General features: G+C 39.3%; 2 protein-coding genes across 10 annotated transcripts in view; both read right to left on the bottom strand.

The window, feature by feature from the left end:
- REPS1 (RALBP1 associated Eps domain containing 1) overlaps nucleotides 1-19,411 on the bottom strand; it is a 499,053-nt gene that overhangs the window by 235,553 nt on the left and 244,089 nt on the right. The window lies entirely within an intron of this gene.
- The window catches only part of NHSL1 (NHS like 1), a 175,626-nt gene that overhangs the window by 12,079 nt on the left and 144,136 nt on the right, over nucleotides 1-19,411 (bottom strand). For 6 of the 9 annotated variants that reach the window (XM_061378302.1, XM_061378303.1, XM_061378311.1 and 3 more), the window contains exons 4-5: nucleotides 11,731-11,923; nucleotides 6,817-6,948 (exon numbers count right to left, since the gene is read on the bottom strand). In XM_061378302.1, coding sequence (XP_061234286.1) covers nucleotides 6,817-6,948; nucleotides 11,731-11,923 — 325 coding nt within the window. The remainder of the gene's footprint in view (nucleotides 1-6,816; nucleotides 6,949-11,730; nucleotides 11,924-19,411) is intronic. The other 3 variants (XM_061378304.1, XM_061378305.1, XM_061378309.1) reach the window with 1 other exon arrangement.

Raw genomic sequence — 19,411 nt, 5'->3', positions numbered from 1 at the left:
TCACCTCATCTTTGCTTTTGGCTTCATATGTATGCACAACCTCATGCAAAGCTCTGAGAGTTTACTTCTCCTTTATAATACAGCAATTGCTCTTTTTACATACTTGAAGAGAGACAACAGAAATCTGCAGGGAAAATGGTCCAAAAAAACTCAGCTGAAGTTTGTTGACTCAAGTATTCTCTTAAAATGTTGAGGGGTTTAAGATTTTGATGGAATTCAGGAGGGTATTGAGGAATATTTTGTTTGCAATTTATAAATGAACTGTAAAACCCTTACTCACTTCCAGCATAACACTGAAAAGCAAGGGTTTTCAAAAATCCTTAAAATTAAGCCACCTGTCTTGGTACTGCAGCTAGAAGACGCACAATCCAATTCTAAGGGACAGCTCAAACCTTTAATTGACAATGACACTGAAAGTGCTACATTTCTCAGAAAATCCCTACTTAAATAAAGAGCAGTCAGAAGTTAAAAGATTTCTGCAACACCAAAATTTTGGAACTGAATCAGTGCTTTTAAAGACTGTCATCCACAAGTCCATCTAGCTGCAGGGGTGATGTCCGAGCAGACAGCAGCACAAAATAGAGCAGAACATGACATCAGAGTGTCCTGTTACAGATGCTGAATGTTATGATGCCAGAAGTGGCTGCAATTTGGTAATATGATAAATGTGGCTGAAATTAATTAATAATCATCTTGTCTGCATTTTATATTATAAGGTGTCCAGCAGCCAGTGCTACACCCACCACAGGAGACCTGTATCTATATTCCTTCTTACTCTTTGCTATGCTGGAGAGATCTCTGAGGCAAATGCTCTTCCCTAATGCACATGTTCAATGTAGACTACAGCAGCAAATAACAAACACCCACTATCTGAAAAAGCAAAATATGACATATTTTAACAAATCTTGCATGGAAGCACAAAGAGGTTCAAATGCACACCTTAGCTCCAAGCACTTGATCCAAGATAGGCACATACAGGTTACACCAGTTTTCCCTGGCTCTTCTAGTTACTGGTGTTGTTCATTAGAGCTGACAGGGATTGAGACTGAAGGCACATCTGATGGAAATGGAAGGTGTCTGCATGCAGGGCCAAGTACTAGCTCCTAGAATATCCGTGACTGATCTGGTGGTACCAGCAGCTTGCTGCTGAGAATCACCAGAAAGGTACTCTGCATTGAAATTAGTGTACAGAATGAGGATCTGAGAGGATATAAAGTGTGTGTGTGTTGGTATCACAAAGAACATGCTTGTTTCAACTAGTATATAGAAGTAATCTTTCTTCCCAAACTTCTTCTGTCTAACCATTCCTACCAGAAGCACTCCTTCTCTTGTGCCACAGGCACATTCCTAAGATCTGTTGCTTTCATCTTCTCGTCCAGCCCCACCTAGCAATCCTCTTCCAAACCTGGTGACCTGGCCAAGTCACTGTGCAGGCACCAGAACTTCCAGTGTTGCAAAAGAAATTGCTTATCTATTTTACCCTAGTACTCACATAACAAATGATTTTTAATAGACACTCAACAAGAAACAGACAAGTACATCAGTCATACAGTAATTTTGGGGAATTTCCACTGTGCTCCATGAAGCATCTCTACAATCTCTCTGAGGGGAGAAAAGTACTGCAGAGAATCCTGTGATACTTTTCAGCACTGCCAGCTAAAAAATATCCTGATTTGTTGCATATACCCCTATCACCGTGAAAGGGGGAATTTTGATGGAAACATAAGGAATTTCTTGATTCTGTTCATTTAACTAAAGAGCCTCTCGTAAAGATTATATTCCTGGCATTTCTGTCTTTCATCCCCCATTAAGAAAAAGCAGACAATACATACTCCAGATGTATCTCTAGATGAATAATGCTGGAAATGTACAATGTTGAGAAACTACAGCTATAAAACCAGTATTATTTAAAATGCACAATTAGTTGTGAAATTCAGAGATGCATAACTCTCCAGATACTGTTAAAGTTGCAACTTGAAGCAGGTACAGAATTACTTTGCTTGAACACCTGGGTATTTGCGTTGTATTTCTATAGATAATGGGGATACCACTGGATATCCAGGATGCTTTTTAATTGTGGGACCTGAAACTTGAATGACTGCTAGTGCTGAAGGGACTAATTGGAAAATAGTATCAAATAAGAGTAGTCTTCAACAGAATAGCTTAGTTCCCAAAAATAAGAAGGACTTACATGCCCTCATGTTGCTGAGATGGAATTGTTTCTTCTAGGACATTTGAAAGGAGAAACTTCAGCAGTCCCAAATGATCCCAGGGACACTGCCAGCTGTTGGGACAGAGCCAGTGGGGGGCTAAGCTGTGCCACAAGAAAGCAAATGAAGGACTGCCAGGTCAGGTGACAGTCATATCCATTCTAATGACTGATGGGAGGTCCTATAGGTGACAACTCATTATGAGCTACTGAAAATGGGAAGCAAGGGAAATGGGCTGAAGAAAAGTGTATGAGATCAGTCTGAACCCTTTGGTAAGGAAGAAAAGAAAAATGCAGATGGCGGTGGTGATGGTGGAAATCACAGAGCTGTAAAGCCCCTGAACTGCACCTTAGAGTGGGGGGGGGGAAGCACTGAAATTATCCAAAGAAAATACATGCATAGAACTGTTAGACACTTTTTTGAAAAGCAAGAATGGACAGAAACTTCTGTTTGATTAAAGTGCCTGGGCCAAGAAGAAGAAATAAAATGGTGCAAAACTTTAAGATGGTTTCCTTTCTCCTGCTTTTGTTTATTTGGAAGAGGAACTGTGGTGGACCTGTTCCTCCTGTAAAACAGGGAGGGAGTCTGAGACATCAGAAGCTGTCCATCGGTGTCTGGGACCGCACCGGTCCAGAGCTTGGGAGAAATACTCACAACCAGGTAACGCAGTACCTTCACAAAAAGAAAGTATCATCCAAACCCTAGAGCACTGACACAGAAAAGGGAACATGGAAACATGATGAAAAAAAAGTATTTTGCTGCCTCTATTTCATGTGTGGTGCTGGAAGGTGTGAAAGGAAGCTGAAGATAACCAAGAGCCAAGAAACAAGCAAGGCCTGAGACAGGTTCTCCCAGAGAACTGATCATCCCTACTAAACTTCTGCTTGGAAATCATCTTGTCTGAGGGAAGAATAACACTTTGCGTGTCAGGTACCATCTGAAGAAGACAGCTAGAGGCGACTGATAAATGGCAACACAGAGCAGAAAAACTGAGAGCACAGAAACCTGAAGTTTCATCGTCTGAAAGTTTCTTGACCTTTCTGCAGTTTTGATCCAACACTGACTCAAATATATATACACATGTACATACATATATATATATGTATTTATGTTCTGTGAGACAATGAAAGTAATCAAGAGGTATGCAAACCTATTTTTTTTCACTGCTGTTTTTTGCAGAGAGGAATGCTTTGCCTTCTCTGCTTAGTTTGGTGTCACTGCTAAATAATACTAAGAGGGTTCTACTGTTAAAAAAAAACCGATCAGAAAACAACTGGTGTCGCTGAACTAGTAGGCATCTCATACTCTTATTGTGTCTCAGAATCCCAGCTACCACAACGCATTTTATTGACAGAGCACTTTTTTACATGGGAGTTTCCAGTCTATGCAGAGAGAACGGTTCATCGCTGGAAGACACCTGTGAAAATACAGCAGTATTACAACACTCAAAAGTAGGAATGTTTAAAGATAATTTCAGCACATGCCTCATGGGTGCAGTTAATGATTTCTTTCAGTACATTTGGCTAAATTCGACGAGGGTACCAGAGCCATTGAGCTCAGGCCAGCAATCAGCACAGGCTTTCCCTTCTATTTGGTCTTTTTTGTTCCAAAGGAACCAAAGCAGCCAGGGGAGAACCCCAGCAGCTTGGCCTGGCAGAAGCTCTTCCAAGCTCTCTCACAAGAAAAGAAAACAGTTCAAGCTTGGTTGAAGCTTTGAGGTTCTCTCAAGTTTCTGCTTCTTTCTGAAGGATAAACAAGATGTAACAAGAATCTGCTGTACATGTTGGTTATTTAGCCTGTGCACAGCAAATCTGGTGTACCAAGGGATTTTAATCTTTGTATAAATATTATAGCCATTCACAGCAATGCTTTACGGGAGAAACAAAGAGATTTATTCAGCTGAAATCACAGGGAGAATGTCAATACGCACAATGCAATTGCTTGATTTGGAATTTAGTCCAGATCCTTGTTCCGACCAAATGAACTGTGGAATGTTTTAAAACAACTCATTGTTTGTTTTGGGACAGCGTAAGAGAAATAGGGAACGGATGGCTACAGAAATATTTGGGGAGTGATAGGGAGAAAAGGTAGAAAGAGCACTGAACAAGGATGGGGAAGACTTAATTTATTCCCAGCCTTGCCAGGAGCCTGGTGGGTGACTCCAGCTAAGTCACTTCACTGCAGTATGCCTGGTTTCCCCATCTATAAAATGAAGACACTGATAACTCTTCTCAAGTGCACTTTGTTTCTAGTGATGGAAAGCAATACGCTAAAAGGATGGATACTGCCATCAGAGAGTTATCCTGGCATACATTTTGCTGTCCGGACAATATGCAATCACCATGGAATCAACATGAAGCTTCTAACACAACTTCCACTGTAGGACAGATGGCTGAAGCCCCATGGGCCTGCTGGTTGTGGGCCAGGAAACTGTCCAGAGAGAACTCTTTACAGTGAGCTACTGCCAGCCGTACAATTTCTGCAACTTAAAAATAGAAGCCAAGGAAAACCTTCAAGCAGTGCAACATTAAGTGTGCTCAGCACAGAAATGAAAGACCAAAATCAAGACCATAAAACCTGTCACCCTTAGCAAAGAGGTTGGCAAAAGTCACAAACTTTTTTTTAAGTGCTTAATTGAGGAATTCTTTTTAAGATAGATGTCATGTGCATTCTGAGTTTACTCCACTGGGTAAACTACAGTTGATATTTTCAAGCATGAAATAGTTACAAACAAGCACGAAGTTTTGGAAATGCTGCCGGCAGGAAGCATTCTCCACATATCCACCCAAGTACTGTTGTCACCCATTTCAAAATCCAAGTGCCCTGAAAGACTGGTGGGAAACCCACCAGGTGACAAAGAGTAGCGTGGCAGAAAATGTTGTCTTCTCCACTCCCTGCCCTTGAGGTAGGTCCTACATGTGTCAAAGACAACCCCTACCAAAAAGTATGACCTTGGCGTGTGTATCATTTTCAGAATACCATACTGGACTCAAGACCACTGTAACAACCATGGAAATGAACAGTTGAAGCAATGCCCTGTTACCAGTTTTGCATTTAAGCTGCACAAGCATTTTCAAGGAGCACAAGTCATTTCATCTCAGCTGTAGATGAGAGAAAAGCGATTTAGTTTAAGATAGAAGAGGATGTAAAAAGAATCCATCCTGAATGGATGAGAGGATGACGGTTATCTGCTATTACACAAACCATCTGTAGACATGGTATCTGAGCGATTAGGCTCAAAGACTTATAACAGGAGAAGGGAATTTTTGGTTAAGAATAACTCAGTATTAAGTTTTATGTAGCTTTGTTTCCAGATTTGATGTTTCTTTGGTTACAAATCTATTTTATTTAACTACAGCAGGCACAAAAGAGCCTCCATCCTACAAGAAGAGACAAAGATGCCTGACACCTCTGGACAATTCTCAGAGCAATAGTTACAAATAAATTCATTAAATGAGATACAAAAGTAAGGAAATTTAAAGCTGCCTAAGTTTAGCTGTCCTAACAGGGGTTAGGGCAACAAAATTATACATGCTAAAGAAGTACTGTTCCACTCACAAACTGTTCTTCATGTACTTGCTTATTTCTTGGCTTTCTTTGCACATGGCCCTCTAGCTCATTTCAAACCCATCCAGACAAGCTACATCTTTTTGATTCTGTTTCTGAAAAATCTCAACAAAGAACCAAGTATTGAAAAACATAAAAGAGACGCAAAAATGCAAGATAATAACACTTACTGAAATCGCCTATATATGAGACGATTCCATATGCAAAGAGCCTAAAATTATGTTCTGCCAGACTGTTTTAAAAGACATTCTTCATTTACTAGAAAAAAGAAAAAGGAGGGGGAATGTCATTTTATCTGTGGAGTTATCATTTGGGGAAAACTGAAACATCACTTTAAAAAATAAGTAAGAATGACCAGATTCACATCAGGAATTTCTGCAGAAAGAGTCTGAAAGGTCTGCCAAAATCCAGACTGCTTCATCAGCTTTGAGTATCACGTATGCTACTAACTGTGAAATAGAACAGCCTGAGGTAGTGTAAATGGGACCGGGTAGGCATTCTTACTTTGGAATACATGCAATAACTAATGAACCCATGTAAATTACACCCAACCAAATAACACTGGATACTTAAGGGTCACCAATTACATCTAAACTGAACTGGAAAATACATGGGTTTTCAGAGTTGATGCAACTCTCAGCAGACTGGGGAAGGCATCTATAAATTCTTTTACTCCACTGAGTAATTATTTGCAAGCCAAAATGCCTGTCCACTTCAGTTTTGCTTCAGTGAACATCCTGGAAGAGTAGCCCAAATCTCCAGGAAAGCATTAAAGGCCCGAAACCTTAAATCCCTGCAGATTTCCGCTGTACCAATACACCATTTTCCAAATACCCTGATCCTTTCAACAGATAGAAGTCAACAGATAAAAGGTCCTAATTTCCAGATGCACAAGATGGCAAGGCGGCGCAAACATATTTGGAACTGTAATAGGCTATCAGACTGTATTGGTTTCATGAGCACTGGTAATGTTATTAGTCGAATAATGGTAAGCAGTGACAATGAACAGTGTATGGAATACAGTTCTGATGAGCCATACCTAGCTCCTTTTGTATGTTGTCAGGGATTCCTGTAATAGTCTTTCTCCTTTTGACTTTCTTCGGCCGTCTTACCACCGTGTCTGTGTAAATTAGAGACCGCCGAATGCTGGCTTGGCGGTCGAAATTCTCCCCTAATACATGGTGGAACAAGCAAAGCAACATTACTTCCAAGCACGCTGACATCATGCATTTTCTTCCACTAGTTTTGTTGTAGAAATGGAAAAAAAGGCATTAATAAATGATGTTAGCTTGGTCCTACAATGAAGGTTTACATTGAAGGAAGATAAAGCATATGGTCACAGTAAGGCTTTAGACACACACATCTATTACAAAGTACTGCAGGTTTTAAAAGCAATTTTGACTTCCTGAGCCCGGTACAGACCTGGTGAGAGCAGCTCTAATTCCACAAGTGAACAGAATCCTTGCTTTGTGGTTTTTGTGTGGTTTTGTTGTTTTATTTTAAAGAAATTAGGTGCAGAAAAAGCAAATCTGCTCATGAAAATTAAAGATCCCAATGATGACCAAATTGTACAGGAACAGACACTGCTATTGGCAATAGCTATTACAGTATCTTTGCACAGCTCCATCATTAAATCACACAAGACGCTTCTTTTTCATTCCAAGTTGTTCTGGATCTGTCAAGTGTACCACATTTCTGGTGGTGATCCTTTAATGTCAGTACAAATAAGTACTATAGAGCGTGCAGAGATCAAACTGATCTTGCAGTCTCATAAATATTTTGGAGTGGAAACTGCTTAAAACTGAAACTTTATAAATGATTATAACAATATACAATGGCAAGAGCTGAAAAAATGTGTAAGCGCACGTTGCCAGACAAAGCCTTATGATGACCATGTGCCGTATCATAATGGGACCCAGAAGCACCACTATCATTAACCAGCTTTTCTTTAGGAATTCACTTTTGTTTAGAGGCTTATAATTTGGCCATTTTACTAGTAGCAAGATATAACTTGCTCTATAGATTGTGAGCCAAGTTAATGTTCTGTCACTTCTAAAAATCTAACAACCTCTCCCCAAATATTTCATGTAAGTTCCCTTTTTAGAAGCTAAAGCATTTTAAAATACTGCTAAATGTCCCTCGGATGACCCATTTAAATGCAGAAAAAACCCTGACATATGTATATACTTTTTTGCCTTGTAAGCTTTTTTTGAAAATTGATGACCAAATTATTTACCTCTAAAAAGTGATTAATGCACAGTAACTAATATGTCATAAATGCTATCCCGGCTGACTGCACATCAGTATGATGTGTGTCATGCAAATAGTATAGAAAACCTCATTACCTCTGTAAGTTATAGTCATGTATTGAAGTATAGCATGTGGACTTGTGAAAATGCAAGGAAAAAACAAGGCAGTTTCATTCACCACATTGTAAATATAAAGACTCTGACTCTGTTTGACCAGAGCTTTGTACTCCTATGAGCTGCACTTGTGCTGAGCCGGGTCCTTGCATCTACAAAGTGCCAGTTTCATCCAAATTTGGGACTGACTGAAGTCAAGGCAGATCAAGGGAGGAGGAAGGCCACGGGGTCTATAAATTTAGATCTATGGATTCCACTAGCTTAGTAGAAGCCCTGTAATATTAAGACTCTTCGCTGTCTGGGGCATTACATTAGGACCCTTACAGGATCAGCACCATTAGGTAATCCTGCCATAAAGGATAATAGTAATTCTAGCTAAATGATAACAAATCTAAAGAATTTGAATGAGAAAGGGTTGCATTTCTGAACATATCTTTATCCATTCAAAGGCCAATAATTATGCCTGAGATGGTAAGTTGCAAGGAAATGAAAATGCAGCTTTGAATGCTCTGGAATAAAATGTAAACAGTAAGTAGAGGGTGCAAACAAGGACAGAGTCTTTTACATGAAGCCTCAGACAGCACGAACAGGATGACCATGAGAAAATTTTACTGTGTCAGTAACTTCTTCCCCTGAGCTACCCAAAAGCTAACTCAACTTCAATGGCTTTTCGTACACAAAAGGCTTTTTCGAAGCCACTGTGCTAATTTGTAGAATTTCAAAGTAGCAACTTCAATAAATTCCAATAGGACAAATCAGAACATCTCATTTTTTCCTTCTTTGCTATCATCTTTTTTTTTAAATGAAAATATCAGTGTTAATGTTAAATATAATTTGCAGATTTAAGGATACTTTTCTCCTTCTGTTGTTGGTTTGTAACAAGTCTGTAACAAATCTAGGCATTCCTTATGCAGTTCCCTTGGATTCACTGAAAATATTTAAGTATGTGCTTAAATCTCACTGGAGTCAGTCAAGCTGGACTCAAGCAAATGCTTAAATGTTTTGCAGGATCCAGCCTTGCACTGATCACCTCCACCATCACCAGCCTCCTCCATCTGGAAAGAAAGTTAGTTCCGGAAATCCCATGGCAGCAGACACCATCATACATCTTTTAATCCCCAGGTATGTAAAAGCAAAGACTGGCCACCACTGAAAATTCAGCCCAACCCTTTCCAGGCCAGAACAAGCTCAGCCCAGGCACTCCCAAAGACTGAAACTGCTTCCAAATCTGGGCGTCTAAGTCAGCAGCTTGTCAGCCTAATGCAATGCCCCTGCACCTTCAGGCTATCCAACAGATTTCTACTACTACTGTATTAGTTGCAATCTGTTCACCAAAGAGCCCTGAAAGCTGAACTTGTGGAGCATTTATTGCACAGCCACGTGAGATGTCATTGTAGCAGAAACATTACTAATGCACTGCTGAAAATGCTGTCAATTGCCAGCAGCCTCTTCAGAGGTTAACCTTCTATTTCATGCCAGGATTAACAAAATAGAAGTTTTTGACCTCCCTTCTTGGAGAATGAGAAAAAAAGTGAAGGAAAAAGCCAAATCAAAACAAAAACCGGCAATGGTTTGTTCCATGGCACGTTTTAAAAATGGCATAGAATTTTTGGACGTTTTATTTCTCTACCTCATGCAGTAACATAAGGAATTCACAAAATATAATTACTCGGTGTGTGGGAGGGCAGAGGAAGGGAGCAGATTGTGACTTTTTAAAGATGTACAAGGACAGCAGCTTTGTGTGTGTGTGTTGTGTATGGCTCATAGTCTGTTACTGTCACTTGCTTGCTTCATAGTAGCAGTATAACTATTCCAAGGAAAAGGAAATGGTGGATTCCAGAGATCAGTCCACACACTGCAACTGTAGTCTTCCTTCACCACCCTCCCCATCCCGGTTCCTTTCAATTACCATGTTTATAAGGGAATAGATGCTCAACAGAAGCTCCAGAAAGGTGAGGTGTGATACATACAATTTCTATTTTTATCAGAAATGTTGAGGACCACTGAGCTTGCCACGTGCAAACCAAACAATTCAGGGGACACCAGGTTTGCTACGTCAGTTGAATTAAGCTGGTTGAAGTCACAGGTGTAATTTATCCAAACACTGTAACGTTCCCAGTGACAGTGATTTAAATTTATGAGTTATTTATCTCTTTTATCTCATTTTTCTTTCCATCTGTTTACTTACCCCATATATTATCAGTATGTAGGGTCATTACATTGAACAGCAGATTACTCTTTCTGTTAGTATACCCTGTTCCTGCTGTCACAATACCTAGCACTGCTCAGGCTTATTGATTATGTCAGATTATCCATTGTTCCAATAACTTGACCTTCTGCGCTTGTATCCTACATTTCCTAGATAACACCAATTAGCCTAGTAACACTTCATTATGGCATTTATTTTCCTTCTATTAGTTTTCTAGAGATGGGGTGTTTGTAATTAGCTGTTGTCTTCATACTATTTCTTTCAAATATTTTCCGCTGTTTATTTAAGGAATGTTTCTTGTTTATTTCTCATCTCTCTCTGATGTTTGTAACAGAAGTCCTGCTCCTATGCTGTTTAAATACTATCAAACAGTACTAGTTAAAATACTAGTTTACAAAAACATAGGTGAAAAAATTATTGGCAGACACACAGGGGAAGAGAACACCTAATTAATTTTAAAACAAAACCAAACATTGCAAGCTACTGATTGTAAGACTGAGCTTGGAACCAGTGTACCATATGGCATTTGAAATAAATTGGATATTGAATATCATCCTGGTTTTGGCAGGCAAACGGTCAGTTATTTGAATTAACTAATAATAGACAATCTTGATAATGTGCAGAAAAAGAGGGATTATTAAACTGAAGTGGTAATTCTGTCTTTCCCAGAAATTCTATTTACACACAACAAAGTATCTATTCAGCATTAGGCTTTAACATAATTTAACTTCCACAGAGTGAGAGTTCTGAAACTGTAAAACCAAAGAACCTTTTCAAAATGAACAGTTAATACCCAATTTGTAACAAGAAAATGTGGACTGTGGTCACACTAATGCAGTATCTTACCAAGAGTCTTGCTCTAAGACACAGCTCCATTAACTTTTGTTGTTCTTATCCTACTTCCCTGAAATCTAAATCTCTTGTTGCTGAAATAAAAGTAAGACTCTAGAGATTGTTTTCTTGAATTCTGTACCACTTGGTATTTTGGAATACAGAAGTCCCTCATATATAACCATCCTTATATAAAATTCCTAAAAGAAAATCCTGAAATATCATTAGCATTGCATAAAACACAATTTCTCATTCAGTGTAGTCTACAGCAAACCATTGCTATTTATCAATCCCCCTCTTGTATTTCATGAATATCTAATGCTGTTTCAAGCCCATGTTGTGTAAACTGTGGTCATTAATGATAACTTTAATTACCCATACAGTTTGGAGGTAGGCTATTAAACATGCAACACTTTTGCGCACTGGTGCAACAAGTAACTTACAATTCCTGCATCAAATATATGTCAAAATGCTATGCAACTGCACGGATCCCATTTTATCCCTTCCCACCCTCATCAGTCTAACATAACCACTGAAATTAAAAGCCTACCAGTCACATTAATAGGAACCACGTCTGTTTGGACTGCCTGTGCTTGTTGTCGCATTTTCTCTTCTGGCGTTGGCAGCGGGAGTGACTTAGTCCAGTTGGTTTGGGTGTTGATATCTGATAAGTCATCTGAAACTGGAGTTTTAGGCCTTTTGATGGTAATAAGCTTTTCTTCTTCTGGGGAAGAGACGGGACACTACCAACAGAAATACATGCAACAATGTAAGTTTATAACCAGATAAAAAAAGGTAGGACTATGGTATTACTAAGGTATTGCCGCTGCAGTCAGCATGACTGCTTGTCAAATAAAATTCACTCTCATAAATATCACACTTTGACCTACATAAAGTGATTTAAAAAGCATACAACCACCCCACAACAAAACACCTGGAATGTTATTATCCAAGACATCGAACCAATCTAAGGAATGTGTATAAATGAGAGAGATAAGAGAGGTACTGAACATAGAAAAGAACGGTAACTGATTATCTTTCACACTAACATCGTCCCTGAAGAGATTAACCCCTCTCACTGTGTGGCGGTTTGGCTTCCCTTCACCTCTCCCTTCCCAGTGTCCTATTAGGAAGATGAGATTTGAGCGTTTCTTTGATCCAGCTGTACTAGGATGTTCAAGGTCTCAGCAAGAAGCCTGTTATGAACAGACAGATTTTGCATTAGCTCAGTAAAAGAACCAGCCAATGCACTCTACAAGATCACCAGTCTACAAAATCAGATCAGTAGGGCATCAAAGACAACTTTGCTTTGCCCTTTGGAGAAACTCGTGCCACAGTCAAGGGGTACATTCTGCCCATTTTTAGGGGTGAAGCAGTTATCAATACTAGTAGCCCTATAATGGTAATTTTAAAAGTAATTCCGTATCAAAGTGACAGATTTCACCTCCATGATGGGTGTTTCACTTAAACAAAAACAAAAACAAAACACCAATGAAACTAAAAGCTTTTTGGATCAGAAAAACAGGTTGGAACAGCTTGTGCAAACGCTTCCATCAGACAAAGTTATAAGCCAAAAAAGCCATTTGTTTTTGTTACAAGGTCTTTGCTCGCATGTCAGTAATGGCAGAAAATGCTGTATGATAGCTTTTATTGATAAGGCAGTACTAGCACATAGCAAACTCAAGGACAGGCAAGTTCAGGGCATGCAGAAGACATCACTGGGGCTTCTAGCAGGCGGTCAAAAGCTACAAGCAAACGCAGGAGAAGCTGCCTTCTCTCCTTGCTGCTCCTGGCAGCAAGGCACCCCACGGAATCTCAGAAGCAGGAGAGGAAGTAAAACCTGGAGGAAAACCAACCTCCACCTCCTCCCACCCCCAGGCAAAACAAATGAGAGCAGAAAAATATTGAAGAGGAGTTGTGTAGCAGCTACAGCACTAGCAGAGATCTCTGCAACCTCCAGATTCCTCTGTTTCAGGAGTGTTTCCTTCAGGACCTCCCCCTCTACCACCAGACCAGAGTTACAGTCCTCAACCCCTTTTTATTGCCCTCTCCCTTCAGAGAGCAGAATACTACTCAAAATAGGGCTGTCACTACTGGATCACTGGGTCTCCTGGTAGTTACTCCCTCACTGCTGTATCCAGGTGTGGAAAGAAACACCACAGCTATTTATTACAGATGGATTTTTACTATTGTGGGTTTGCAGTCTGAGTGATCTGTTTTCTCTTGAAGCTTAGTGCTATACAAAAGACATGCCCAGACACTGTGCTGCAACCACTGTTTATCGTTTCTATTTTCTTCCTGTTACCATGAGGTGTTCCCACTGTTTATAAATAAATAACCATTTATTTATTCTATTATACTTCAACTCTACATCCTTTAGGCCACTGCCCAACACTAAACTTACTAAAAAATAAAAATAAAAGCAAATTACAGGCAAAAAGTAAAATAACAGAAAAGTAACATCTCTTCAGGTCATACTAAAAAAACATTTCAGCAATGAAATTATTACTAATGCCATCCTGCAGAGTTTGGAACCACACTTTGAAATGTCGGAGCTTTTCTTTGAGGAAATAATCCATTTCTGTCAGGCCTGCGTTTCTTTACTAGGGAGGCTGCAGATGGGAGAGATGCGGTTTCCAGGAAAGGGCTCAACCCTGTGAAAGCCCCAGCAAATTCTTTCAAAACAAGCTTCTTGGAGGATACCAGTAATTTTTTTCAGGCCTACACTGTTTTTAAAAGGCTTTAAAACCATTCCTGTAAAATTATAATGTGAATGCTTTGAGTGTATGTATATACACTGTTTATACACATATACAGTGTGGGTACACATATGTATATGTACTTACACATAAGGACTTTTCCACCTCATATTCATAAAAACCTTCATTAACTTAAGCAAACTGGGAAAGAAATGCCCTTGGAGAAGGGAAAGCTGCCCCCAGGCCATGCTTCCCCCCAGTTAGGTTTAAAGACAGCTCAGATAAAGGGTTTGTAAGGAATGTAGCACAGGGGTACTAGCTCAGTGTCACTGGGAGCATTGTGTGTGTGCACTTAAAGGAGTAATCAGGGGCTGAGGCAAAGGAATATTGCTTTCCCTGTACAAAGAGCTTTTCTCTGTCTCAATCTGGTCACCAAGGGAGACACCTCAAGCCTGATTTTGCATTCTGTGTGAGGTGAAGATGAGCTCCAGTGACCTTCAGATACTCTGCTTGGTTGATACTGTCAGCATCAATATCTGTCACATTCAAACTACACTGCAAGTGCCAGGCCTCAGCTGTCATGTAGCAGTACCAGGGGCTACTCCAATATGTCAAGTGGCAGCAATACCGGCTGCAAAGCCACCATTCCTTTTAAAGGAAATCACTCAAACCAAGCAGGACACTTTTTCAGTTACAGTATATGAACACATAGAAAACCTGAAGAACTGAAGCATCTACTACAAGGGAATCCTAATTATAAAAAAAAAAAATAATAAAATATGAACGACAATCACATATTTTGCAGAGTTAGAAGTTGAGAAAACTGGGGACAGATGGAGGAAGATGGCCAGAAATGAATCAGCCCAGTGAGCATGTAACACATGAAAAGCAACTGAAAACTCAATTGTGCAGTTGAGCTCAAAGCACTGTGTCAGTAAGAATGATTTTCTGCCACAGGACAGTGGAGTGTACTTCTACAAAATAATTCAGTAAAAGAGTTGCGGGCAGTTTTGAGAGTACAAATAAATGTTCCCTGTCATGTTTCACCTGCAGGTACACTTTCTACACTTCCCTAAGAAGCATGACTCTACTTACATTTTTTCTTCCAAAGTACTCACAGTGATAGTGGTATAGGGTTTTTTTTGATGGGACGATACTTTTAACAGGCATGAGAAAGCCATACACAGCTTTACTGCACATAAAGGAAAACAGCAGCTCATCTTTCAGCTTGTTCGCAGAGAAATTATTTACCTCTATAATCAGGATGAAAACAGGGAATTACTTACTTTCAGCAAATATTCCCAGATTTACAACACAAAAGTCTGCCAGAAGATGCAGTGAATTGCTGCTGTGTAACAGGAACGTCTTATCAAGTAAGGTCTGCTTATCAGAAATAGAACTGGACTAGGCAGTACTTTGAGATTATGTATCTGCTTAGCAAAGCTGATAATAAAACACTATGCTCAGACTAGAAAGCACTTTTCCCATTTTTAAGCGTTTCTGATTCATAACAACTTTATTGCTAGACATAAATGGCCAAATTCCTGTGCAATAGGATGCTACATTCATCTCCTCAGGAAATTTTGTTGGAATTCATTCTTTTTAATGGACATTGGAAGAGAGAGAAGTGGAATATAAAAGCAGCAGCCTTGGACCTTACAGTGTTTCCATAAACTGGCATTAGAGGGCAAGGGGCATGAACTTTCAAATGGGAACTGAAATGAGAACCTAGGAGAAAAATGGCCTATAAATACCATAACAGACAAGCTATATGGCTCAGTAAGCCAGAGCCTCTCCAATACATTGTTGACATATTGTCCCCCAGCCTACTCAGCTGCTGAGATACAACAAAAGGGTTTGACTATCTTAGCACATTCATGCTATTTGAGGTCTCAGGTGATAAGTGACTATATGCTGCATATCTTGCAGCACGTTCTGACTAAATATCCTGTTTATTCTTCATCTTTTTATATTCCAGGGGTTTATACTACACTGAAAAAAGATGGGAACTCCAGGAGGAAAATTCAATTCATAAAAATTTTACCTTTCAGCAAAGGAACTTCAAACTTCTAGTCTCATCTCTGACCTCAGTGTACCACAATCACTTCTAAAATTGTATTTCTCATAAAAACAAAATTGAGAATTTAAATCAGTGTTACAGACAGGCCATACCAATTCAGGTGTCTTATTACCATTTGCCAACATCCTATTTCTTCTCCAGCCTTACTAGGTTTGATGGCCTCAAGTGCCTTTTTACTCAGCACAAAGGGATCAAGACAAACAGTAACAGGGGAAAAACAAAACAAAACAGAACAAAAAGCCCAAACAAACAAAAAAAAACAAACAACCCAAACCCACAACCAAGCCCCAAACCCTTATATTCCTTTTCCTTGGTCAATTAAGAACATCACTTTATCTGCCTGCTTCAACACACAGCATTTCACATTGTGTTATGGAACACTACCACAGTATAAATTTACATGAATTTACACGTAAGTTGAACTGGTCATTATTAGGGACCATTTGGTATCCTCTGGACAAAGGTCCCCAGTCTGGTTCCCCCAGTTTTCACAGAATATTCCCTTTTATTACTCTTACACACAGATCTTCAGTTGCACTAGCCCACTTTGCTATCCTACTAAATCCTTCACTTCATAACCTTCACTGTCTCAGTAAGGAAGGGATTCTACTTCTTTCTTTTTTTTGTCAGCAGAAACTACTGGCCATCAAGCAAGTTACTGCCTTAACCAGCACTTCAGAAATGGCCCTTTCTTCTTCCTAACTGTGCTGTAATGGGATTAAAAACATAAGAGCTGTACTGCATCAGTTCAGATCTCTAAAAGGCTACCTAGTATATCTGCCTTACAATAATGGTCAATGATACACAGGTGAAATTAAATTAGAGGATGCTTACAGTGGATACCTTTCCCTGAATGTTCTCTTAGCACTGGATGTAGTCCTATACCTCACAAGGATTTACCCAGTTGCTTTCTGAACCCATGTAAACTTTCATCATCCACAATTTCTGTAGCAGCTGCACCATATCAGTATGCTGTGAGTGAAAAATTCCTCTCTTTTGTTCGTTCAAAGAGTTTCTGTACTCACTTCCTCATGCTTTGTCATTTTGGGATTTGAGTTGCTGTTTCAACTGAATTGAGCAGTTCTGCTACAGCCCATGCCTCAGGGCTCTCAGGTGTTCCCATCTCTGAACTGGAGTGGCCCAACTGCTTTAGGCCCTCTTAACACCACACAAAGTTTTACATTAAGCCTCCTCAAGTCCCTCAAGACAATACAGTTAATACATCTGTTTGCACTTAAGATACTTAACAGTCTCTTGAAGACACTGAAGAGCCAACTAACAGTTTGGCTCAGTACAGGAGCAAAAATATACTTTTTTCCGTATGAATAAGCAAAATAGACGTTTTTTCACCCAAAGATTAACAACTGTATCAAGGCAAAGTTCATAAGCCAAATGACAGGACCTAGGGAAAAACAGCATGAGTTTTTGGCATACAAATATTTTCAAAGATGGAATAAAGACATGATATACTACAAGCCTGGGAGCAAGTACTCTCTCTCTAGCTCACATTAATCATTTAAGAAAAATACATTACTCCAAATTAGTAAGTTTTTCCTTAGCTAATTAAAAACCAATGAAGCAGCCAATTAAATAAAACAGTGTTCTTTGGGAGAAAGGTTTCAAAGGAGGCAAATGTTAATAGACAAAAAGGAACTACAAATTTCATGGAACCAAGTAAATAGAGGACACCGGACTGAAGACAAAAAGGAGTAATGAGGAATAACAAAGGAAACAAACCTGGCATGGCATTCCTCTGTTGAGCAGCTGATATTTCAAATTATTATGTTTTTCAAGCAGAAAACAGAAGCAGGCAATGAGTGAAGGCTAAGAGCAGAATAAGACTGCATATATGCTAAATGCTACAAGTAACATCAAGCTGCAGATATGGCAGCTGGATGATCCCACTCTTGGGCAAGGTACCTTGTTGCTCCAGGGAACCAAGTTACAGCAGGCGCTAATGCAAGACTGAGAGATGCAGTCTAACAGACTAGACTGTTGAGCGAGACAAAAAGAAACAAAGAGAATGAGTGATAAAAAGGGAAAGAAAAAAGAATGAGAAGAAAACACCCAAAACAGAAATACATTTAATATACACAGTTTATGCGTTTCAGAACATAAGGTGAACCAGAGTTTGAAAGCAACATCTCAGTGCATCTTTGACACGGAACACAAAGCAATATTGAAATGCAGGAATAGCTTCCAAGTCACATCATTATCAGTGGTATGTAAAAAGCCAGGAAAGGAGGACACTGGTCACAGCAGTCACATGTAAAATCTAGATAAACCAATTTAATCTCCAACAAACTCAATTAGGATCAGAACTGCAGTGGAGATTGGCCTGTGCTTCATTAATGTAACTTGTCAGAATCGACGTTAAAAGCGGAGTTCCAAGAACTTCCTTTTATATCAACTGCTACTCAGAGGCTTCAGCTTTCTGTGCTTCCCAATTTTGTTTGCTCATTTTTGAGTGGGATTAACTTGCCTGCTTCTTCCCAGTGGTTCTCCTTTGGAATAGCAAATGTTCTGCTTATCTCAGACATTTTCTAAGACTCACACTAAATCACATGCTGCTCTGTGATATGAATATTACCCTCTGCTGACAAGACACCCACCTACACAAAATCTGAGAATGTTTGTGGATTGGGGTCTCCTATCACATCACCTGGTCATGGTTTTATATTGTCTCCAGACAAGTGGAGTATCTGCCTACATTAAAAGAAAATACAGATTAAAAAGAGTAGGAGAAGATGGTTTCCTATCTGAACTCACCATGCAGCAAAACACTGTTTCTTCTGCAAGTTGGCAATTATGTCAACTTAGAAGTAAATTTCTAAACAGTAAATAGCTATTCATCCACCCATCATTATTCTGCTGGTCTTGAATTTCAACTATTAAGTGCTGCATGTTCAGAATTTAAATGTTCGCTTTTTTGCCTTGAATAGACAACAAAGCTACAAAGCTTTCATCTAATGGCAAAGGGTTCACATTCTAAATCATGGGATTTTGGTGACCCCAGTTCCACACTGTTACTGAAGAACTCCTCTGACAGCTGAAATACTCACTCAAAGAATAAGACTTATTAGAATTACTTGGCAATTTACCAGTGGGATTATAATTCAAGCTCAGAGATCTCTTGTGGTAAGCATTCATTTAAAAAAAAAAAAAAAAAGAGTAAAATTTTAGGCCATTACAAAAAAAGCCAGTTAAACAAAGATATTGGTCAATGGACTCCACAAAACACTGAGTTATACAATATGAAGGCAGAATCACGCTACAGTTTAGAAGGAATTAATGTCATTTTGAGCTGCAAATAAGAGCAGCAGGGTTAAGGTTAAAGTTCTGAGATAACCAGTAACATCCAAGACTGTCAGTTTGGCAACTATCTTTCTCCACAGCTGTGAATTATCCTTTCAGCTAAAAATATTTGAAGGGAACTACTGCAATTTGAAATG

The sequence above is a fragment of the Neopsephotus bourkii genome, unplaced genomic scaffold (assembly GCF_033783945.1).
Source record: "Neopsephotus bourkii isolate Nb327-2 ecotype Australia unplaced genomic scaffold, CSIRO-AGI_Nbou_v1 NB_1765, whole genome shotgun sequence".
NCBI lineage: Eukaryota > Metazoa > Chordata > Aves > Psittaciformes > Psittacidae > Neopsephotus > Neopsephotus bourkii.
Note: the sequence above shows the minus strand (reverse complement) of the source record. Positions and strands in the feature narration are given on the sequence as shown.